The following is a 25,078-nucleotide window of genomic DNA, read 5'->3' on the forward strand; positions in this document are numbered from 1 at the left end:
TTCCTAAATCTTTCCTTTCCTGATTCTGATATCCAGGAATAAATTAAGCTTAGCATAGGCTCAAGTGAATAAGAATTTACTAGAAAGTGATAAAATACATAAAAGACATATTAAAATGATCACATACATAGTAAAGTAAAAAAAGAAAGATTCACTCTCCCTGTGTAACAAGCCAACGAGCAAACTCTAATCGGCCATGTTACTAATATAGCGCATGACTGACGCCCAATGTGATATGAAAGGTGTAGTCGCAAAAATCTCCTGGAGCTTAAAGCTTTTTTTCAGACACATAGAAGTTTATACCTTTCAGCCATTCTTCCTCAGATGTCCAGTTTGCATATGCATGTCCTGTGAGTGGCCTGGTGGTCATCAGACAAATAACAATTAGACTTTGCATGTTGTACCTAGCTAACGCATTACATTAAACAAATAATAATTAAAGGTAATAATATATAATAATTAAAGGGAAAGAGCCAATAACAATAACTAAAAAAAATTGCCTTCTAATACACTCTTAAATGACCAGTGTGTGCATTGTCTCCAGTGTTGCATAGGGTATATATGGCACCTAAGGTGCCTGAGCAAGGAGTTCCTAGTTTGTATAGTTACTGTAAGTTGTACTTGTACAGTTGTACTTGTATTGTGTATTATGACCTCTGCCGTAGTTCTGAACTCTGCCTGATCACTGAATTGACCATATGCCACATGCCCAACCTGTTGCCATATTGCACAAATTCTGTCTCTCCTGACATTGGCTTGTCCTCTGACCACACTTCTGCCTGACCACTAGGTGCCATGTACCTTTATCTTTTGACCCACCTGGGTCAACAGCTTCTGACCTCTCCTTTAAGAGGTAGTGGCCTGGTGGCCGCTGCAGCAAAGTCCAGATTCCCATATGGAGTTGAAAGAGTGAATACCAGGGGACAACCTTGATAACACCCTCGGAAGTAGCATGTCATGGATGATATTGCAGATAGCTGGAAGTTATGGATAAACATCCGACTGGCTTGATCCCAAACTAAGGAGCATAAAGGTGACCCCTGGAAAACCCTAAGAGCTCACCCTGACTGCTAAGCTCATACAAAGGTCTCAGAGGTAGACGATTGCATGACCTCGTACCTAGACTGTGTGACACCTGAAAACCCTATAATAGTGAGGGGACACGACCACCGGCTCCCTGCACTTAATACGGAGGGAGTCAGGGTCGCCTAGAATCAAGCCAGAAAGTAAACACAATACAAGAAAGGACTTATCTGAACAAGCAGTAACAGAAGTCTCCAGCAGTGATCACTTCAATCCAGGAATTAATATAAACCGCAAAGTGAGGCAGTATGGGAGGGAATATAAAGGGAGACAATTAGTGTGAATAGGTGACAGCTGGGAGAAGGAAAGGAGATGACAAAGTGAAACCAAAACAAAGAACATCATGCAAGAGGTACAGAAGAACGTCTGCCAGACCTTCTCAGAGAGCTGGCGGTGACATAGCCCCAATTCAAACTCATTCATACACACAATGTGTCCACTCCCATTGCATTACACACATTACCATTTAATCTAACAATGCAAAATAATTATTGTTCATTTTCATCTCTAGACACCCGTCAAGGATCTTGTTTCACTGAAGTTCTACAGATAATGTGCCAGCTTTCATCTACAAATCGTAACATGGTCACCAAATCTGAGTGCTGCTGTAATGGAGGTCGAGGCTGGGGCAACCAGTGTGAATTGTGTCCCCTCCCAGGAACTGCAGTTTATAAAAAGATGTGTCCACATGGTCCTGGCTTCACCACTGATGGAAGAGGTACAAACAGTGACATTTAAGAACTAATTAACAATGAAAGAAATTTTGATATGACTTTTCATAACACACTAATGCTTCATCAACTTCCTTCTTTAGATATTGATGAATGCAAAGTTCTGCCGAATCTATGCAAAAACGGCCAGTGTATAAACACCATTGGGTCTTTCCGCTGTCATTGCAATTTGGGCTATACCACAGACTTCACAGGGACCACTTGTGTTGGTAAGACATATTTTTATTATAAGAACCATAAATATTTGAAATCTGTGGAAACAGGTCAGGCATACTTGCATAGTAAAGACTCATTGCATATAACCATTTGCCTTTATATGCAGATCTCGATGAATGTGCCCAATCTCCTAAACCCTGCAACTTTATATGTAAGAATACAGAAGGCAGCTACCAGTGTTCATGTCCTAGAGGATACATTCTACAAGAAGATGGCAAAACATGTAAAGGTAATGTAAACCTACTACCTTTTTATTTACAGCTTAGAGCTCCAATATGTTGGCTGATGCAGAATAGTTGTTATAGCAGTAACCATATATGCTCTAAGGTTTTGTTAAAGGGTATCTGTCAACTATGGCAAGCCCTATTAAAGCCAAGTCCTGTCAGCAGATTTGTACTTATGAAACTGGCTGACCTTTTACACGTGTGCTTGGCAGCTGAAGGCATCTGTGTTGGTCCCATGTTCATATGTGTCCGCATTGCTGAGGAAAATTATGTTTTATTATATGCAAATGAGCCTCTAGGAACAACAGGGCTGTCGCCATTACACCTAAAGGCTCTGCTCTCTCTGCAACTGCCGTGTCATCTGCATTTTGATTGACAGGGTCGGGTGTGGTGAAGTTTATACTGTCTGGACCTGTCAATCAAAGTGCAGAGGGCACAGCAGTTGCAGTGAGAGCAGAACCTCTAGAAGTAACAGTAACGCCCCTGTTACTCCTACAGGCTCATTTGCATATATTAAAACATAATTTTACTTAGCAATGCAGTCACGTATGAACATGGGACCAACACAGATGCCTTCAGCTGCCAAGCACACATGCAACCAAGCACACTGTAGGTACAAATCTGCTGACAGATGCCCTTTAAGTACAGTAATGTATGAACAGAACACATGCCACTAACTCCAGATAAGTCATTTTTTATGTCAATGATCAACCTTGTTCCTTGCTGTGTGGCTGCAAACTGGCTGTGGAATGTATTGAGAGGACTCCTCCTGGAGTCTTCTCCATTATGGCTGCATGCTCAGGAGTCCTGTCAATGCATTCCACTGCCAGTTTGGGAAGCAGGGCTGAGGATCAACACACACGTTACTAATCTAGAGTCAGTGGCAGCTGTCTTATTCATGTTTTATTTTACTTAATAGTTCTTGTCAGAGGTGACAGAATTATACACTTGGGCCCAGTAGTTTAAATGATGTCTCTAGCTGAGCAGTGTATAGACAGGTATGCAAGTTTAGTTTAGTTAGGCCAAGTATGACTTTTAAGCAGCAATTGCTTTAGACTAGTGGTTTGATGGAAACAGTTAGTGAGAAATAAAAGCTGTGTGAGATTTAATAAGTCACATGGATACATTTCAGCCTCTAAATAATAATATAACTTTACAGACTTGGACGAATGTTCAACCAAACAGCACAATTGCCAGTTCCTATGTGTTAACACGATTGGAAGCTTCAACTGCAAGTGTCCACCTGGATTTACCCAACACCAGTCTTCATGCATTGGTAAGGAAATCAATACATTTCTATCATGTTTAAGATGTGTGTCATTGGGAATGTTGTGACAATAATAGAAAATCAGGCCAACCAGTAGTGGGACTAAAAAAAAACAACCATATTGATAGTATGGTATGTTAATAAATCTAAATAATGTTACAGGAAATAAAACCATACTAACAAACAGTAATTATCTATATATAGATATGTATGTACTAGATGTATAATCTAATAGGTGTATATCTAATCAGATGCTTCTATCCACAGATAACAATGAGTGCAGCGCTCAGCCAACCTTGTGTGGAGCTCGTGGCACTTGCCAGAATAACCCTGGCAGCTTTGTTTGTGAATGTCAGAAAGGCTTCTCCCTGGACAGCACAGGCAGTAACTGTGAAGGTTAGAAAAAAGCGCATTTCTTCTAATTATTCATTTTAGGATATTCCCAGAGGCGGACATACCGCCTGTGCAGCTGGTTCAGCTGCACAGGGGCCTGGCGCCATACAGCTTGGACTGCTCCACTGGTGAGTGGGGCCCCCTTCCAGAACTTCAGACCAGGGGCGTAACTAACATGACCATGCGACTGCTATGGGGCCCAGGGCAAGAGGGGCCCAGTCTTAGTTGGGATCATCCCCTTCTACTGGAGGTGAAATCTTGGTCAGAACACTACCCTCTAAAACAGGAATGGCCAACCTGTGGATCTCCAGCTGTTGTAAAACTACAACTCCCACCATGCCCTGCTGTAGGCTGATACCTGTAGTCAGTCTGGACATGCTGGGAGATGTAGTTTTGCAACAGCTGGAGAGCCTCAGGTTGGCCCTAAAGGAACAACTTTAAGCAAATGAGGCAGTGGAAAAATGGCCAAAGGATCATTGAAAAGGGTTTAGGCAGAAACCCTTATGTCCTGTGTGGGGAGCCTTGTTAGATCCTTGCTATGGGGCCCTTACTTCTCTATGTATGACACTGCTTCAGACTGAAATATAAAGTGATGCTCAGGGGCTGATTCCTAGGAGGGCTGACAGGTTTTAGTGTAATCAGCACTCCTGGTTAGTAAGGCTGTGTCCTCAGGGTCTGATTTTTACAAAATTGCAGCAAAAAACACTGCATTTTGCCGCGATTTTCTCGAAAATATGAACATGTGGACCCAGCCTTACTGACCAGGAGTGCTAAATGGTCTAAAAAACTGTCACTAAAAAGTGCTGACAGGCTCTCCTCCAATGAGTCAGCTCTGCTAATCAGTAAGGGAGGAAGGAAGGAAGGAAAACCCTACTGCTGCTGTGTGTATGTGAGTGACTGCATGTATGACAGTGTGTGTATGTGAGAGTGCCTGCATGTGTACAAGTGTGTATGTGAGAGTGCCTGCATGTATGACAGTGTGTGTATGTGAGAGTGCCTGCATGCGTACAAGTGTGTATGTAAGAGTGCCTGCATGTGTGAAAGTGTGTGTATGGGAGAGTGCCTGCATGTATGACAGTGTGTGTATGTGAGAGTGACTGCATGTATGACAGTGTGTGTATGTGAGAGTGACTGCATGTATGACAGTGTGTATGTGAGAGTGCCTGCATGTATGACAGTGTGTGTATGGGAGAGTGCCTGCATGTATGACAGTGTGTGTATGTGAGAGTGCATGCATGTATGACAGTGTGTATGTGAGAGTGACTGCATGTATGACAGTGTGTGTATGGGAGAGTGCCTGCATGTATGACAGTGTGTGTATGTGAGAGTGACTGCATGTATGACAGTGTGTGTATGTGAGAGTGCCTGCATGTGTACAAGTGTGTATGTAAGAGTGCCTGCATGTATGACAGTGTGTGTATGTGAGAGTGCATGCATGTATGACAGTGTGTGTATGTGAAAATGCCTGCATATGTGACAGTGTGTGTATGTAAGAGTGCCTGCATATGTGACAGTGTGTATGTAAGAGTGCCTTCATATGTGACAGTGAGTGTGTATGTGAGAGTGCCTGCGTATGTGACAGTGAGTGTGTATGTGAGAGTGCCTGCAGGTATGACAGTGTGTGTATGTGAGAATGCCTGCATATGTGACAGTGAGTGTGTATGTGAGAATTCCTGCATATGTGACAGTGAGTGTGTATGTGAGAGTGCCTGCATATGTGACAGTGAGTGTGTATGTGAAAGTGCCTGCATATGTGACAGTGAGTGTGTATGTGAAAGTGCCTGCAGGTATGACAGTGTGTGTATGTGAGAATGCCTGCATATGTGACAGTGTGTGTGTTTGTAAGAGTGCCTGCGTGTGTGAAGATGTGTGAAAAAGAGCGGTTGCATGTATGAAAGTCCAGTATGTGTGTTAGGACTCATTCAGACGGCCGTATGAAGGAGTCCGCATCTGTTCCGCAATTTTGCAGAATTCATTTCAACGGGTACGGAGAAGATGCAGACAGCACATTGTGTGTTGTCCGCATCCGTATGTCCGTTTTGCAGATCCACAAAAACGATAGAACATGTCCTATTTTTTCCACAATTGCAGACAAGAATAGACATTTTCTATCATAGGACGCACAGGGCCAGTCTCTGTGTTTTGTGGATCCGCAATTTGCGGACTGTAAAGCACGACTGTCTAAATGGGCCCTTAGGCTGGCACCACAAGGTGGCTGTGGCTGCAACACACATTGTGCAGCCAAAGATTGCAGTGACACTACGCCACATCACAACTAGTAAAAGTAAATGGGGCCGTGACCTGATGGTCACCAAAAAAATCCGACCTGCTGAATTTCTTGAAACTTTTCGATTGTGATTTTAAGAAACTTCAAGGTCACAATGCGACCCCATTCATTTTAACTCAATGCATCGCAGCATTGTGCTGCTGTGATCCTTGGTTGCACGACACATTGATGGCCAATAGCACTGTGCAGCCTTAAAGGGGTCACTGTATCTACATATATATATTTTTTTCATTTTCCCCCCTTTTTCATTGGTACTGTACTTATTAAATGTTGCTTCCTGGGCCAGCGTTGAACTCTTGGTCCTTATATGCTGCTTGGTCTTCCAGGATTATGCACGTATTGTATATGTTTACATCTGTATGTGTGGTTTGGGGAGGGGGTGCACATTCTTTGCAGAGGGGCCCTCTGCTGTCTGTGTCCGTCCGTGGATACTCCAATATATGCTTCTCCATTGACAGTATTCCACTGCCTCTTTAGATAAATCTAAGTATTTACACAGCTACATTTTTCTTACTATATTTTATGATTGCATTGTAATATTAAATGAAATTGTAAAGCTTGCATATTTAGTTAATTATATTATAGTTCATAAAATTCGACAAATACAGTGTTGGGAAATGTTCTCAGGTCTCAACAAGTGCATATTTGTCACTGCATAGAGATAAACTTCACTTTTATTTTGCAGACCTAGATGAGTGTGATGGCAATCATCGCTGTCAACATGGCTGCCAAAATGTGCTCGGTGGATATCGTTGTGGCTGCCCCCAGGGATATGTGCAACATTACCAGTGGAACCAGTGTGTGGGTGAGTAGTCGAAAGAAAATGAGAAGTGTTAAAAAAGGAGATAGATGGACAGCTAGATAGACAGACCGATCGATAGATTTGACAGACAGACTATGGACAAATCCATTAACAGAATGCAGGCCCATTAGGCAACATTCAACTGTCAATGGTGGGTAAGAAGACTGTGGTAATGCGCTTACATTTCTGTCACTACTTAAAGGGGTTTTATAGGAGAGTAATTTAAAGACAAAAGATTAATATTAATTATTTTCATCCCAACCGGACCCTATTTAAAAAAAATCTTCCTCTGGAAAAGCCCTTTGTGAAGTCATTGTATTTCATTGGCATGGAGTTGCTAAGTAATCGATACAAATGAGGAAAACTATTAAAAAGAAAGCATTAGGTTTAAGACCCCTGCTGCAATAAAGATTTCTTACGGTCTAGGTGCACACTCATCAGTAAATCTAGCATTGACGGTATGGAGGAAATTCATTTCCTTAGTGGGCATACAGCATGTTTTATTCCACACACTTGCTGATACTATGATTTCTTTCATTCTATTAATCTTAATCTTTTCTTCTGTCAGATGAGAATGAGTGCTCCAGCCAGTCAACATGTGGCTCTGCCTCCTGCTATAACACTTTGGGAAGCTTCAAATGCATCTGCCCCTCAGGCTTTGATTTTGAGTCCTCTTTTGGTGGCTGTCAGGATGTAGATGAGTGCTCAGGTGGTGGTGGAAATCCTTGCAGCTATGGTTGCTCCAATACTGATGGTGGCTATCTGTGTGGATGTCCATCTGGATATTTCCGAGCTGGCCAAGGGTGAGAAATTATTTCTTAAAAGTTTAATGGTACCTTTACATGTATTAGTAATTGGTGATGTTAAAGAGGTATTCCCGTCTGGGACATTTATGCCATATCCTATCTATATGTCATAAAAGTCCCAAATGTTAAAGGGTTTTTCCAGAATAGCCATGTGACGATGAACATGACATCACAGGCCTGATGAAAAGATTGCAGCTCTTGCCCAAGCACTGCAGCCCCTTCAAACAGCTGATTGGTGGGGATGGGGGATGTCGAACCTCCAAAGGTTTAATATTGATGGCCTATCCTGAGGATAAGCCATCAGTATCAAAATACTGGAAAACCTCTCTAAGAATTGATTGATAGCTTGTATCCTTTCATCTGATAACTTCCATCCTTTCATCTGAAGTAAGGGAGGTGAGGTTTCGAGTTAGGTGGTAGTGTGTAAAGGTAGGTGAAAATGGCATCATTGCACTGCGCACAATGTAGGGTTGCAAAGTTCATTTATTTCAGTAATGCAACTTAATAGGTGAAACTAATATATGAGATAGACTGATTACAGGCAAAGAGAGATATTTCAAGCCTTTATTTATTATAATTTGGATGATTATGGCTTACAGCTTATGAAACCCCAAAGTCTAAATTTTGAGGTCCCTTTTGCTCGTCAGGTGTTATGGATTAATTGACTGACTAGAGTGTGACACTTTGAGCCTAGAATATTGAACCTTTTCACCAAATTCTAATTTTAAGCTGCATTAATGCAATTCCTTTTAATTAGCATTACTGAAATAAATGGACTTTTGCACAATATTCAAATTTTTTGAGTTTCACCAATTTATTGCTGCTAAAATACCATGCATTATATATACTTGAACCCAAAATATCTTTATTTTCTTTTTTGTACACATCTTTATTAGAAACTAACAGATATTTGCACCTTTCATGTCTATTTTACTTTTGACACTAATGAGTGAGATAAGCAGGATTTATATCTTTATATTCTTCTGCAGGCACTGTGTATCAGGTCTTGGATTTGGCAAAGGTGGTTACATCCCAGCTCCAATTGAAGAAGATGAAGACAACATCCTATCCCCAGAGAACTGTTATGAATGCAAGATCAATGGTTATCCAAAGAGAGGAAGGCAGCGGCGCAGTGCTAATGGAACCTCTGAACATGAGGTAAGAACAAGCAAAAGATTTAACAGTAATATCAATGCCACCAGAAATCATACAAGTAGTACTGTAATACAGATGCCACAAATTTTAAGATCTTTTTAAGCTTATGGACAAATTATACTCATTTTTTTAAAAATATTAGTTTAACATATAATTGTAAATACAGGATAACTATCACTTACCCATTTCATCATTCAAAGAAGACCTGTCATGTCTGTTTAAAAAAAAAATGCATTCCCCTTAAGATAAAAATTCTGGAGCATCTTCTCTTATAACTCTGCATTGTACCATTCCTTTGTTATTTCTCCTGAAAATGTATGGCTAAATTGACAACTGGGTAGCGGTTCCCTTGTCAATGTGGCTTTTCCCTTCATGTTCTCATATTGCCTAGCCAATGTTCTTGACATTCAGGAGAACAAATCCCCTCATCTTAGATCCTCCAGGTCAGGAGGTGTCTGGCAGATATTACACAAATGTAAACTAGCCAAATAATAACTTTAGAAAGGAAAAATGATGCCTCTGTATTTATCCTAAGGAAGATGTTAACTAATTTGCTTTAAAGGGTTTCTGTCAGCAGAAAAAGGGGTATTAACCTGGCTGACATTAGTGATGTACTAATGTCAGCTGAACATAACTATATTAGTGCCACCTCACTGCGTGCCACCGTTATTGAGAAAAAATTACTTTTATAATATGCAAATGAGCCTCTAGGAGCAGGGGGGGCATTGCTCCTTCTCCTAGAGGCTCCGCTCTCCCACCTCTGGCCACGCCCTGCTACACTTGATTGACAGGGCCAGGCAACGTTGGTCTCCGCTTGCCGACCCTGTCTCCTGTGGAAATCTGGCGCCTGTGCCGTCCCGTTCAGAATTTTACGCAGGCGCAGTGAGTGAAGCCGGCGAGCTTCCTTCACTTACTGCACCTGTGCCGAATACTGAACGGGACGGCGCAGGCGCCAGATTTCCACAGGAGACAGGGCCGGCAAGCGGACACCTAGAGGCTCATTTGCATATTATAAAAGTTATTTCTTCTCAATAACGGCATCACGCAGTGAGATGGCACTAATATAGTTATGTTCAGCTGACATTAGTACATCATTAATGTCAGCCAGGTTAATAACCATTTTCCTGCTGACAGAAACCCTTTAAGAAACTACCGGTAATTGTTTGGAACATAAACCTAGTGAAGGGATGGCTGACAATTTACAGCTAAGCACAATTAGACCTGTTCACGTTTTTATTAAAGGGATTCTCTGGGAATTAAGAAAATGAAAATACTTTAATATTACTTTATTATAAATATATTCTCAAATACCTTTTATTACTTATAATGGATCGGTTTGTCTGGGGAGCAATCATTAGGAGAAACAAAATGGCCCCTGTTCCATTAGTTCACACAAAATCTGTCCTGATCACACATTAGGACAAGTTACTTTACAACATTTAAGTAAAGAGCTGCCTCTTCCTCCTCCTCTCTGCTCTACTTGTCAGGGATTATGATCCTGAATACAGATGATAAGAACTTTAGCCAAATCTCTGGGGAATTTAGGTCATGAGGAGACGAAGTACAGAGAGGACTGATAGGACAGACTGTGGTAATGTGTTGCTGTGGTAATAGAGACTGTAAACAAGTGCTGCTGCTCATTAGCCACACCTCACCCTCCTCTCATGTCTCCTCATCATCTCCATTCCCACAGAGATTCATCTGTATTCAGGATCATGATTCCTGACAAGCAGAGCAAAGAGGAGGATGAGGCAGCACTATGGCTCATTGTGGTGAAGTAACTTGTCCTCATGTGTGATTAGGATAGGTTTTGTGTTTACTGATAGGATGGCGGCCATTTTATTTCTCCTAATGATTGCTCCCTAAGACAAAACAAGCCATTCTAAGTAATGAAAGGTATTTACGAATACAGTTGCAAGACAAAGTATGTGAACCCTTTGGAATGATATGGATTTCTGCACAAATTGGTCATAAAATGTGATCTGATCTTCATCTAAGTCACAACAATAGACCATCACAGTCTGCTTAAACTAATAACACACAAAGAATTAAATGTTACCATGTTTTTATTGAACACACCATGTAAACATTCACAGTGCAGGTGGAAAATGTATGTGAACCCTTGGATTTAATAACTGGTGGAACCTCCTTTGGCAGCAATAACTTCAACCAAACGTTTCCTGTAGTTGCAGATCAGACGTGCACAACGATCAGGAGTAATTCTTGACCATTCCTCTTTACAGAACTGTTTCAGTTCAGCAACATTCTTGGGATGTCTGGTGTGAATCGCTTTCTTGAGGTCATGCCACAGCATCTCAATCGGGTTGAGGTCAGGACTCTGACTGGGCAGACAGATTTATTAATGGTCCTTAAATACTGTGATAAATGTAGTTAGCAGTTTATCCTTCAGTAAGCGGCTTTACAAAAGTTGCACGTCTTTACGAAAAAGTCGCATAAAATAAGCATGGTCCTTACTGGAGTGAAATTGTGCAATTTTTTGCGACTTTTTTAAATTGTGCAATAGTAAATCTGTCTAGAGATTCATTTACCTAAGAAAACACTTCCACTTTCATAAAACTGGCGAGCATAGTGCAGAGCCAATAAAAGTTTAAAATTTTTGTGCAGTTTTAGCAATTGCGCAAAAATTTGCGACTTTTTCACTCCATTATTTTGACTTGAGCTAATGATAAATCTGGCCCTATGTACCTAACGCTACTTTCACACTCGTGTTTTTTGCGGATCCGTCATGGATCTGTAAAAAGGGTTCCGTTACCATAATATAACCGCATGCATCCGTCATGAACGGATCCGTCTGTATTATGTCTTCTATAACCATGTCGGATCCGTCTTGAACACCATTGAAAGTCAATGGGGGACGGATTTGTTTTCTATTGTGCCAGAGAAAACGGATCCGTCCCCATTGACTTACATTGTGTTTCAGGACGAATCCATTTGGCTGAGTTTCATCAGGCGGACACCAAAACGCTGAAAGAAGCGTTTTGGTGTCCGCCTCCAAAGCAGAATGGTGACTGATCGGAGGCAAACTGATGCATTCTGAGGGGATCATTTTCCATTCAGAATGCATTAGGGCAAAACTGATCCATTTTGGACATACCTCCCCCGTACCAGGACCGCCACTGAAATCTGGGACTGTCCTGCCAGATACTGGAAGGAGGTATGGCTTTAGGCTTCATGCACATGACCATAGCCTGTCTGTGCCTGTATTGTGGCCCGCGAACAGGGGGTCCACAATATACAGGCACCAGCAGTGTGCGCACCGTATCAAGTGAATGGGTCTGAAATCCGAAAGATACAGTGTGGTGCGGAATGGAAGCACAGATCGGAAACCTATAGAGTGCATCCATGGGTTTTCTGTCCATGCCTCCGCACTGCGAAAAAGTACTGTCGGATGCAGATTGCAGACCCCATTTAAGTGAATGGGTTCACGTCTGCAGACAGTGGACACAATGTCGGTGCCTATGCATTGCGCATTGCAATGTATATACACACACATATATATTTATATATACGTGTGTGTGTAAATATATGTATATAAATATGTATATATACATATGTGTATGTATATTCATGTATAAATATATATATATATATATATATATATAAACATAATATGTACACATACTTAGACATAAATACATACACACACATATATACATATCCACATACATATACACTTTTATATATATATATGTATATATATATATATACACACACACACATATATATATATACATACACAGAGATACATATATATACACATATGGTCAGTGCCCATGCATTGCGGACCGCAATGTATATACACATATAACTATATTAAACGTGTGTATATATTTTGTATATAAATATGTATGTATATATACACACACGTGTGTGTGTATATATATGTTGCAGGGAAATGATGAAAATGGAGATTTGATCAAATCCCTAAGGGAGATGATCAATTCACGGAAGATGATGTTCCCTAAGGCTGGGTTCACACTTGAGCGTTTTACAGCGCGTTCAAACGCGCTGTAAAACGCTCAACACATGAAAACCAATGCTTCCCTATGGCCCTGGTTCTCACTTGAGCGTTTTACAGCGCATTTGAACGCGCTGAAAAACGCCCTACGCTCAAACAAGTTCTTGAGCTTCTTTGGGGCGTTTTGACGCGCGTTTGTGGCCATAGGACACTGCAGTCAATCACACAAACGCGCGTCAAACGTGCGTTTACTATTGCAAAAAACGTGCATAAAAACGCACGACAAAAACGCGCGTTAAACGCGCATATCAAATACGCTCAGGTCTGAACCCAGCCTCAAGAAAGTAAGTGATTTGATCATCAAATCCCTTAACTGTTTTAGTGAAAAGTTTAATATTTTTGAAAATATTATAATAATATGAAATAATATTGTTTAGATATTAAAAGTATTTATTTAGTAAACCATGCATTAATAAATGTAGAGTAGGTAATACAACACAAATTATCAAAGAAAGTAAGTGATTTGATCAAATCCCTTAACTGTTTTAGTGAAAAGTTTAATATTTTTGATAATATATTAATAATATGAAATAATATTGTAAGAAATAGGTACTTAAGCTGATATTTTTTTAGAACAAAAAGGAAATTTTTTGTGAACTTTTAAACATTTTTTGTGAATGTAATTAATAAATAATAATGTTAATTCATTTTTATTAAAGCACGTTGTTGATTTGTGGCATCTCGAGTTACAAAGTACGTTACTTTTTTTACAGGCACATCTTTTTGTTTTACATTGTATTTTGGATTGTTCACAAGAACACTTCTTAAATCCTTGACCTCCAAATATGATCAAATCTCAATTTTCATCATTTCCCTTAGGCCTCCTGCACACGGCCGTTTTATTTTCCCGTTTACTGGCCGTTTTTTGCGCTCCGTATACGGTCCGTATATGGAACCATTCATTTCAATGGTTCCGCAAAAAAAACAGAATGTACTCCGTATGCATTCCGTTTCCGTATTTCCGTTTTTCCGTTCCGTTTTAACATAGAACATGTCCTATTATTGCCCGCAAATAACGTTCCGTGGCTCCATTCAAGTCAATGGGTCCGCAAAAGAAACGGAACACATACGGAAATGCATCCGTATGTCTTCCGTTTCCGTTCCGTTTTTTGCGGAACCATCTATTGAAAATGTTATGCCCAGCCCAATTTTATCTATGTGATTACTGTATACTGTATATGCCATATTGAAAAACGGAACGGAAAAACGGAACAGAAACGGAAACCCAACTGAAACAAAAAATGGAACAACGGATCCGTGAAAAACGGACCACAAAACACTGAAAAAGCCATACAGTCGTGTGCAATAGGCCTTAGTGATTTGATCAAATCTCCATTTTCATCATTTCCCTGCGACATATATATATATATATATATATATATAAAGCAAAACAACATCACTCTCATTAGATGAAAATAGAAAAAAGATTATTCACCCATGTGGACACGATGTTTGTGTATATATATATATATATATATATATATATATATATATATATAGTGAAGAAAGCCGGACAGCACTCCAAGTAAAAAACAAATGGTGTTTATTCACCCATGTGGAAGGCAATGGAAGGTTGCCTTCCACATGGGTGAATAAACACCATTTGTTTTTTACTTGGAGTGCTGTCCGGCTTTCTTCACTATCATTACGGGTAAGCAGCGATATCCCTGGACCTAGCACCCGCTTACTCCATTTTGTCCAGTGCCGCCATCGTTTTCCATTTTCTATTTTATATATATATATATATATAAAACAGTAGTGATACACCGGCGCTTGCACTGAGTTAAACTGACGCAGCGGTACCGCAACGGTATCGCCACCGTTGGATATCAAATAAATGATGTATGCAATATATATGTAGGTACTGCGCGACTTGTACTCCCTATTGCTTTCTCAATCAGAATGGCACCATGAAGATACGCAGTGGTTATAACAGGGACTTACAGTTTGGTTGTGATTTCTTAATCCTAGATGTTCCTCTGTGGGCACTGTTCTTCTGCGTCTTTCCAATTCTCTTCTTTTTTCTTTTTTCTTTTGTTTTTGGTGCCGTCCGGGATGAGGAAAGGTTTGGGGAGCTGGGCCCTAATAGTAACAACTGTTTTTAATAAAATTGTTTCTTGAGCTTGCCCCGGCCGGTGGCACAGCTCGTGGTTTAAACCACGAGCTGTGCCACCGGCTGGGGCAAGCTCAAGAAACAATTTTATTAAAAACAGTTGTTACTATTAGGGCCCAGCTCCCCAAACCTTTCCTCATCCCGGACGGCACCAAAAACAAAAGAAAAAAGAAAAAAGAAGAGAATTGGAAAGACGCAGAAGAACAGTGCCCACAGAGGAACATCTAGGATTAAGAAATCACAACCAAACTGTAAGTCCCTGTTATAACCACTGCGTATCTTCATGGTGCCATTCTGATTGAGAAAGCAATAGGGAGTACAAGTCGCGCAGTACCTACATATATATTATATATATATATATATATCATAGTTCCTGGCTAGATGTCCTGCTTTCCCTGTTGGTTGCAAGGGGCGTGGCCTAACAGGACATGTGGGCGTGGTTTAGAGGGTCGGCTGTGTGTTGGTAGTGCACGGGGGATGGGGATTGACTAAGTAGCTTCTGCAGTAGGGACTCTGAAGGTTTTTATCACAGCCAGCTTCTGACAGGAATCAGCTGTTTGTAGAGAGGGAACAAGCAGCTGATTCCTGTCACAGTTGGAGCGGGCAGCAGGGACCCGACCACTGACAGGAGCCGACTGCACATGCGCATGGACGAGCTTCCTCTCAAGCTCCTCCATGTCGCATGCAGCCATGGACAAACTCAGCTGCAAGGTAGAGCAGGACTAAGGGGGCGTGGCTTATAATTGAAAGAAAAGCAGGCAGGTGTGTTTAATGAAGTATATTAGGAACTTCATTTTTTCCCTGCCTGCCACACAGTAGTGGAGAGTATTTAACCCCTTAAGGACCGGGCTCATTTTCACCTTAAGGACCAGGCCATTTTTTGGAAATCTGACCAGTGTCACTTTAAGTGCTCATAACTTTAAAACGCTTTGACTTACCCAGGCCGTTCTGAGATTGTTTTTTCGTCACATATTGTACTTCATGTCACTGCTAAAATTGGGTCAAAAAATTTAATTTTTTTGCATAAAAAAATACAATTTTTACCAAATATTTTGAAAAATTAGCAAATTTCAAACTTTCAGTTTCTCTACTTCTGTAATACATAGTAATACCCCCAAAAATTGTGATTATTTTACATTCCCCATATGTCTACTTCATGTTTGTAGCATTTTGGGAATGATATTTTATTTTTTGGGGATGTTACAAGGCTTAGAAGTTTAGAAGCAAATTTTGAAATTTTCAGAAATCTTCAAAATCCCACTTTTTATGGACCAGTTCAGGTTTGAAGTCACTTTGTGAGGCTTAGATAATAGAAACCTCCCAAAAATGACCCCATTCTAGAAACTACACCCCTCAAGGTATTCAAAACTGTTTTTTCAAACTTTATTAACCCTTTAGGTCTTCCACAAGAGTTAATGGCAGATGGAGAAACAATTTTGAAATTTCTATTTTTTGGAAAATTTTCCAATATAATCAATTTTTTCCAGGAGTAAAACAAGGGTTAACTGCCAAACAACACTCAAAATGGGTTGCCCTGATTCTGTAGTTTGCAAAAACACCCCATATGTGGTCGTAAACTACTGTTTGGCCAATCAGTAGCACATAGAAGGAGGGGAACACCATATGGGTTTTGGAAGGCAGATTTGGCAGGACTGGTTTTGTTTATACCATGTCCCATTTGAAGCCCCCTGTTGCACCCCTAGAATAGAAATTTCAAAAAAGTGACTCCATCTAAGAAAGTACACCCCTCAAGGTATTCAAAACTGGGTTTACAAACTTTGTTAACCCTTTAGGTGTTCCACAAGAGTTAATGGCAGATGGAGAAACAATTTTGAAATTTCTATTTTTTGGAAAAGTTTCCAATATAATCAATTTTTTCCAGGAGTAAAACAAGGGTTAACTGCCAAACAACACTCAAAATGGGTTGCCCTGATTCTGTAGTTTGCAAAAACACCCCATATGTGGTCGTAAACTACTGTTTGGCCGAACGGTAGCACATAGAAGGAGGGGAACGCCATATGGGTTTTGGAAGGCAGATTTGGCAGGACTGGTTTTGTTTATACCATGTCCCATTTGAAGCCCCCTGTTGCACCCCTAGAATAGAAATTTCAAAAAAGTGACTCCATCTAAGAAAGTACACCCCTCAAGGTATTCAAAACTGGGTTTACAAACTTTGTTAACCCTTTAGGTGTTCCACAAGAGTTAATGGCAGATGGAGAAACAATTTTGGAATTTCTATTTTTTGGAAAATTTTCCAATATAATCAATTTTTTCCAGGAGTAAAACAAGGGTTAACTGCCAAACAACACTCAAAATGGGTTGCCCTGATTCTGTAGTTTGCAAAAACACCCCATATGTGGTCGTAAACTACTGTTTGGCTAAACGGCAGGACATAGAAGAAGGGGAATGTCATATGCACCCCTAGAGTAGAAACTCCATAAAAGTGACCCCATCTAGGAAACTACGGGATAAGGTGGTTGTTGTTTTGGGACTATTTTAGGGGTAAATTAGATTTTTGGTTGCTCTATATTACTCTTTTTGAGGCAATGTAACAAAAAAATTAAATTCTAAAATTGTTTCTACATTCGCTATTTAGTTTTGTGGAACACCTAAAGGGTTAACATAGTTTGTAAAGTAACTTTTGAATACCTTGAGGGGTGTAGTTTCTTAGATGGGGTCACTTTTTTGGAGTTTCTAGTCTAGGCTACATCAGGGGGGGCTTCTAATGGGACATGGTGTCAAAAAAAAAACTGTCCATCAAAATCTGCCTTCCAGAAACCATATGGAGTTACCTTCGTTCTATGCCCTGCCGTGCGGCTATATAGCCATTTACGACCACATATGGGGTGTTTCTGCAAACTACAGAATCAGGGCCATAAATATTGAGTTTTGTTTGGCTGTTAACCCTAGCTTTATTACCGGCAAAAAGGATTCAAATGGAAATTTTGCCCAAAAATGGGTGTTTTGGCACCGTTTTTATTTTATATTTTTAACACCGTTCATCCGAGGCGTTTGGGCAAAAGTTATTTTTATAGCGACGACTTTTACGCACGCGACGATGCCCAATATGTATGGCTCTCAGACTTTGGAGACACTAAGCAGGCATCCTAAAAACTGCGGCCCTCCAGATGTTGTAAAACTACAATTCCCACCATGCCCTGCTGATGGCTGTAGGTTGTCTGGGCATGCTGGGAGTTATAGTTTTACAACATCTGGAGGGCCGCAGTTTGAGGATGCCTGCACTAAAACTAATATTTTTTGGGGGAAAAAAAAATGTTTCCGTGTCTCCAAAGTCTGAGAGCCATAGTTTTTTATGTTCTCTAGTGGACTGTTGGGGATTATAAAAATGTAGTACTCCATGGAAGTGTGATACTCCCTGAAGCAATCGATAATGCAGAGGCCCGGATGATCGGGGCACGTGTCACACTGAGTGGTGGTGTCCTTCCGTATCCCCCTCTTGTGACACACTCTGCACTTTTTTTGGGTTCGTCCCTTCTTTCCAGTATGGGGGACCACACCTGGAAAGTGTTGGCCAGGGACGATCCGGGCGCCTCCAATTCCCTAGGTACTCCGGCCTGCTCTTTCCCGGTCCGAAAAGATCAGGGCCTTGAGGACTGCCTCATAGAATTGGAGGAATGTCCCTGTGCTGCCAGCGCTTCGGGATAGTACAAAAGAGTTGTACATGGCAACCTGCACCAAGTAGACCGCAACTTTTTTGTACCATGCCCGGGTTTTGCGCATGGCGTTATATGGCTTGAGGACTTGATCAGAGAGATCAACTCCTCCCATATACCGATTGTAGTCGACGATACAATCGGGCTTGAGGACCGTTGCCGCGGTACCTCGCACAGGGACTGGGGTGGTGCTGTTACTGTGGATTGTGGACAGCATAAGGACATCCCTCTTGTCCTTATACCTGACCAGCAACAGGTTTCCACTGGTAAGGGCACAGGTCTCACCCCTGGGGATAGGTACCTGGAGGGGGTAGGCAGGGAGGCCGCGTTGATTTTTCCGCACGGTCCCACAAGCGAACGTGGATCTGGCGGCAAGGGACCTGAACAAGGGGATACTGGTATAAAAGTTGTCCACGTACAAGTGGTAACCGTTATCCAGCAGTGGGTACATAAGGTCCCACACGAGTTTCCCGGTAACACCCAGAGTGGGGGGACATTCTGGGGGTTGAATACGGGAATCTCGCCCCTCGTACACACAAAATTTGTAAGTGTACCCTGAGGTACTCTCACAAATTTTGTATAGCTTCACGCCATACCTCGCCCGCTTTGTGGGAATATATTGGCGGAAACTGAGTCTCCCCTTGAACGCAACGAGAGACTCATCAACCGCGACCTCCCTTCCAGGTACGTAGGCCTCCATGAATTTGGCCCCAAAGTGATCGATGACCGGCCGTATCTTATACAGCCGGTCATAGGCAGGATCACCTCGGGGTGGACATGCTGCATTATCGGAATAATGCAGACATTTCCGGACGGCCTCAAACCGGGAGCGTGTCATGACCATACTGTACAGTGGGGTCTGGTATAGGACGTCCCCACTCCAGTATTGCCTGACACTGGGTTTTTGAACTAGACCCATATGCAGCACGAGGCCCCAAAATGTCCTCATCTCGGCTGCACTGACCGGCGTCCAGCCACCGGGTCTAGCCAAAAATGAGCCTGGGTTTTGAGCGACGAACTGTTGGGCGTACAGATTCGTCTGCTCCACCATCAGATTCACCAGTGGGTTACTGAAAAAAAAACTAAAATAGTCAATTTCAGTAAACCCCACTGTGGGAATCTGGATTCCAGGATTGCCAGCAAAATCCGGAATCTCAGGCTCAAAGTCCACTGGGGGACACCAACTAAGTTCATCGGCAGGGGGCTCCGGTGGACTTATTTGGTGGGCCGGGAAACCAGTACGAACCCCAGGGCGGCTCGTACTAGGGTGGGCCACAGGATCCCTAGCATGTGGGGCCCCTGGCTCCGCCTGGCGGCGTCTCCGCCGCCTTGGTGGCTCATCGTCATCCGATGATGATGAGGAGGATGCGGATGACAAAAGGAACGTGGGGTCATCCTCATCCTCACTGGGGCTCTCAGAGTCTGAGGCAATCTGGGCGTATGCCTCCTCGGCCGAGAACATCCGGCGGGCCATGGGTGTGTGTGCGTGTATGTGTGCGTGTGTGGAAACCTTTATTATATGTGCGTGTGTGTGGGGGCAACGGGTGTTCACGTACTAAAAAAGGCAAAAAAAGAAAGGGCAAGTGTTAGGGAAAAAAAAGTTCAAATTTGCTGATCAGCGGTACAACGCTGATCAGCGGTCGGTGGGGTGGTGCGGTGGTGGGGTGGGCGATGCGCTAACAGTGGACGGACGCTAAAAAGTGCCGGCCAGTCAGCGCACGCAGAAAAAAAAAAAAGAAAAAAGTGGTGGTGAGGGGAAGGGGGGCTGGTGGGGGGTGGGGGAAGGGGGGCTGGTGGGGGGTGGGGGGCTGGTGGGGGTGGGGGGGGCACAAGTGGCAGGGGGGGTCTGGGGTCTGATGGATCAAAAAAAGTTTTGAAATAAAAGAACTTTTTTTTTTTTCTAACTTTTCCCTTCTTTCCCTGGCTAACGGTGCCTCTCCCTCACTGACCCTAACCTACCTGGGTGGCGATGGGTGCAGGAGGGTGATGGATGGCGATTAGGGGGAAGCAGGAGCTGGTGCCGAACGGTGCTGCACGGTCAGGGTGCTGGACAGGAAGAGGAGGGGAGAGAGGAGCGCAGGAAGTTTGAATCTCGCGCCTCTCTCCCCTGCTCCAATCAGCACCCTGGACAGCGGCGTTCAGCACCAGGGCCAGCAACGCCTCTCCAAATCCTCGGACTGCGATAGGTGGTGTATAATTACGCCACCGATCGCAGTCTTTTTCCGGTTCATCGGGTCACAGGACACCCGAATGGACCGGAAACGCAGAAAACCGCAGGTCTGAATTGACCTGCGGTTTTCTGCGATCGTCGATACGGGGGGGTCAAATGACCCCCCCCTGCATTGTTACGGGATGCCGGCTGAATGATTTCAGCCGGCATCCCGTTCCGATTAACCCCCGCGGCGCCGGAATGCTGATTTTAAGTCAGGACGTACCGGTACGTCCTGTGTCCTTAAGGACTCGGGAAATAGGGCGTACCGGTACGTCCTATGTCCTTAAGGGGTTAAAGAGTGGCCAACCCCTTTAAGTATTTTCATTTTTTTAATTCATGGAGAGACCCTTATATATAGAAGATTTGGAATATTAATAAGCAAAAAGTTTTCTAATTTAGGCACTTATAATGCACAGTGTATTTATATAGAATTTAACTATTCATTTTTGTTTTGCTGCAGAATCATATCAGCCTGGCTAGCGTTGACATAGATGCTCCACTTAAAATGAGCTTGAACATTTCTGACTTGATAAATAAACAACATATCATGGAGCTCATGCCAGCTCTGGTGCCACTGGAGAACCATGTACGCTACATTATCTCTCAAGGCAATGAGGATGGCATCTTCCGCATTCACCAGAAGGATGGCTTAAGTTTTCTCTACCTTGGACGCAAGAAGGTGGTTCCAGGCTTGTATAACTTGGAGATCGCCAGTGTGCCTCTATACCGTAAGAAGGAACTGCAGAAATTAGAGGATGAGAAGGACTTCAACTACCTCAGTGGTGAAATAGGCCAAGCACTCAAGATGAAAGTTAAGGTTCAACTTTATTAACACCATAAGCAGACACTCCTCATGTGGCCTTCACAAGATCCGAACTTTACATTTATAGAGAAAGTCTTCTTCTGTCTTGTGTATAATTAGCAAGCTTTTGAGTCAGAACCTCAGCACTAAGACAAAAATTGATGGGAAATGTGGAATATGATTTCAACAGTGACCAACGTCCGTATGTATTTTTGGATTTTTTTTTTATTCATAGTATTTTTGTTGTATAAAAGTTGGGAGTGAGGTTTAAAAATACAAGTTGACAGGGTGAGAAAAAAGTACAATGGATAGGATGCATTGGATGTTCAGAGTGAAACCAGCAGATGTATACAAAGATGGAGGGTGTGTAATTCATTTGTCTCCTTTTAAACCGCAAGACCAGGGATGTTGATAGGAGAATGAAATTAGTGCCTTATGATAGAAACAGTCATGGTTTTACCAGAAATGTTGCAAAATCAGGTGTATTTTGAACAAGAGTACTATAAGACTGTACATATAATATTTGAAGGTAAATCATATTATATCTGAGGATTGGTTAGGTAGTTGCTACAAATGATTAGTACAAATCCAAACTTAATATTTTGGAATTATGTGCAATAGTTATCAGTTCTTTGCATAGAAGAACTGTTAACATTTGCTATTGTATCATCACTGTCATTAACCATGTGTGTAAACCAACTGACATGAGTGAAGCCTGCAAGATATATGTAAAACATAATTTAGTTTACAGCCATAGTTCTCTTTGTTCTTATCTTCCATAATGTCTGATTTTTTTAGGTAGCCCCCAAAAATATTTTGGTTTTATCTGGATCATAGCAAAAAAGTACCTATAGATACCGTCCCATTAGGCACCAAGTAAAGTGTGGTCAAAAAACAAAAACACAAGTATTATGCTTTTAAACAAAGCTATATCTTACTTTACATAAGTAAGAAGAAAATAATAAAATAGATATTTAAGATAGACTAACATGTCACCGGCCAAATGTTTTGAAGCTAGCTCATATGATGGTGACTGGAGGTGCACTTTTTTTCATTTTTTTTAAAGAAAGAGCTATTAAAATCTCAATTGGTTGTTACACCAAAACCACCACAAGCTAGAAACATTGTATTTTTATTTATAAGACACAAAAATATTTAAACTAGTTGATTAGAAGGATATTTGATGCTTCCAGTTGTTCCATGGCACTACGTTTCCTTATAGGTGCAAAATCTTAGTCTTTTAGAGGCATTGCCTCTGGGAGACACATTACCTCCTTTGTTCAAATTACTGTAGTCTTCTAACCTCAGGCTGCAAAGGTAAAGGTAAGGATCCTAATATAATATTATATAAGTAAAGACAGCAGCAGAGAACTGGTTTGCCTTCATGTGCCAGGTATGGCTGGTATACATTAAAATGTAATTGAGCTTCAGTAGTGAAAACCATTCCAAAATGGCAGCAGATGAAACTATATCTCAGTCTGTGTTTTTCCTTCTACTGGACTGCTTGAAAAAAAAAAACAGGAGGGAGAAAAATACAAATAGGATGGTGCTACTTTAGACTACAGTATGAAATACACACAATACTACCTGACACTGTGCTTTATCCATCCCATAATGGTGCTTTATCCACCCATCCAACGCTTAGAATGGCTCGGTTACTGCACTGTACATCCTTTTTTTTTTTTCTTTTTCTTTTTCGTTTAGATATATATTTATGTATAACCATGACTGTTAACTGTTGCTCATTTTGTAAGTTCATATTCCTGTAGTATATATATATATATATATATTTTATTTGATACGTTTTTGTTTTTTTTAAAACTCCCGAGGGCAGCCACTTTTCTTTAATATGTGTGAATACTGTATTGTTGCCGAAAGAAAATCATAAACTTGAAAAAAAGACATTAGCTCTGGAAAATACGAGACGTTGTGAAATACTATGTTACTAGACGGTGCTACAACAAATAATTTCATTGTAAAAATCATTTTTTTCCAGTCTTGTGTTGAGCCAAAAGTGTTATTTTTAGAGGAGGGAAAAAAATCCTTCTATCCAATGTGGTCTGATGCATTGTTATATTACATTTCAAACAGTGTGCTATATTTTTGTTCTATTTGTTGTTAGGCACATATGATAATTTTGTAAAACTTTTCATAATTGTGTTTTTTATCAGAAGCAACAGCAACAATAAAATTATTTTGGGTAAAAATATAATTTTTGTCCTCAATAACCAGAATCTCGATGTCCATCAAGCATATAAAAAAGTTTAAATACCCAACATCATTCATATATCACATTGTAAGGGATGGAAAAAGAGGTGAACATATGTATGCGAGCGAAAACTGACAAAGGAACAGAAGGAGAGGGTAGTGATATTTGGTATAAATTAGAAATTGAATAACATTATCACAATGGTCCATATTGTTACCAAGTATTTCTATTAAAGGGTTTTCCTGGTGTACAGTTTTGATGACCTCCTCAGAATAAGTCATCAATATTTGATTAGTAGGGGTCCGACAGTCAACACCCCTGCAGACCAGTTGAGGAAGCAGTCCTTATAGCACAGTGCCATACACTGTATAGTGCCTGAGTTTGGTATTGCAGCTCAGGCCCATTCACTTGAATGGCAGTGAGCTTAACCCGGGCCATGTGACCGATGAATATGATGTCACTGGAAGTGACCTCTCCAATTCAGCTGATCAGCAGGTCTGTTGGGATTCAGCCCCCAAAAGTATGTTGAAAGAACTTGTTTCACCTGTAAAAGCATGTGGCGAATCATCACATCGCAAAAGCATCACAATTCACAGTAAAATATGCACGACTTTGACCAGTGGTATTTGGTCATGAGGGAAAAACAGAGTAATATTCAATACAAAGGAAAACACCCTAAGAGCATCTTGATACAGTGGGACATATGTACAAAAGACTGGTGTTTCATAGGCCGTGGGAGTAAGATGCAATACATTTATTAAGAGGCCCATGCATCATATGAGGGTGAGTCAAAAATTATCCGCTCTCTGGATATAGAATTTATTTTAAAGGGGTTGTCACACAAAAAAATATTCTATAGTTTTCATACCAGCATCTGAATTCTTTTGTAACTGCATGTAATTAAAAAAATTGCATAGCCACTGAGTTATTCAATATGTCCAAGGGGATGTAATACTGGGAGAGTCACTTGTTCTGGGATTCACATCCCCACCTATCCCTTGGTTGAACTTGATCGACTTACAGTATGTCTTTTTCGTACCATATTAATTATGTAACTATGTGAGG

At 41.3% G+C, this 25,078-nt stretch overlaps 1 protein-coding gene across 1 annotated transcript in view; it reads left to right on the plus strand.

Moving 5' to 3' along the window:
- LOC120989621 (fibrillin-2-like) overlaps nucleotides 1-23,322 on the plus strand; it is a 159,282-nt gene extending 135,960 nt beyond the window's left edge. Inside the window, exons 57-65 of the mRNA XM_040417837.1 lie at nucleotides 1,595-1,801; nucleotides 1,898-2,023; nucleotides 2,137-2,259; nucleotides 3,414-3,530; nucleotides 3,789-3,917; nucleotides 6,887-7,006; nucleotides 7,572-7,806; nucleotides 8,799-8,967; nucleotides 21,463-23,322. Coding sequence (XP_040273771.1) covers nucleotides 1,595-1,801; nucleotides 1,898-2,023; nucleotides 2,137-2,259; nucleotides 3,414-3,530; nucleotides 3,789-3,917; nucleotides 6,887-7,006; nucleotides 7,572-7,806; nucleotides 8,799-8,967; nucleotides 21,463-21,834 — 1,598 coding nt within the window. The 3' untranslated portion in view covers nucleotides 21,835-23,322. The remainder of the gene's footprint in view (nucleotides 1-1,594; nucleotides 1,802-1,897; nucleotides 2,024-2,136; nucleotides 2,260-3,413; nucleotides 3,531-3,788; nucleotides 3,918-6,886; nucleotides 7,007-7,571; nucleotides 7,807-8,798; nucleotides 8,968-21,462) is intronic.
- Nucleotides 23,323-25,078: the final 1,756 nt, after the last annotated feature.

The sequence above is a fragment of the Bufo bufo genome, chromosome 2 (assembly GCF_905171765.1).
Source record: "Bufo bufo chromosome 2, aBufBuf1.1, whole genome shotgun sequence".
In the NCBI taxonomy this organism is placed as follows: Eukaryota; Metazoa; Chordata; class Amphibia; order Anura; family Bufonidae; genus Bufo; species Bufo bufo.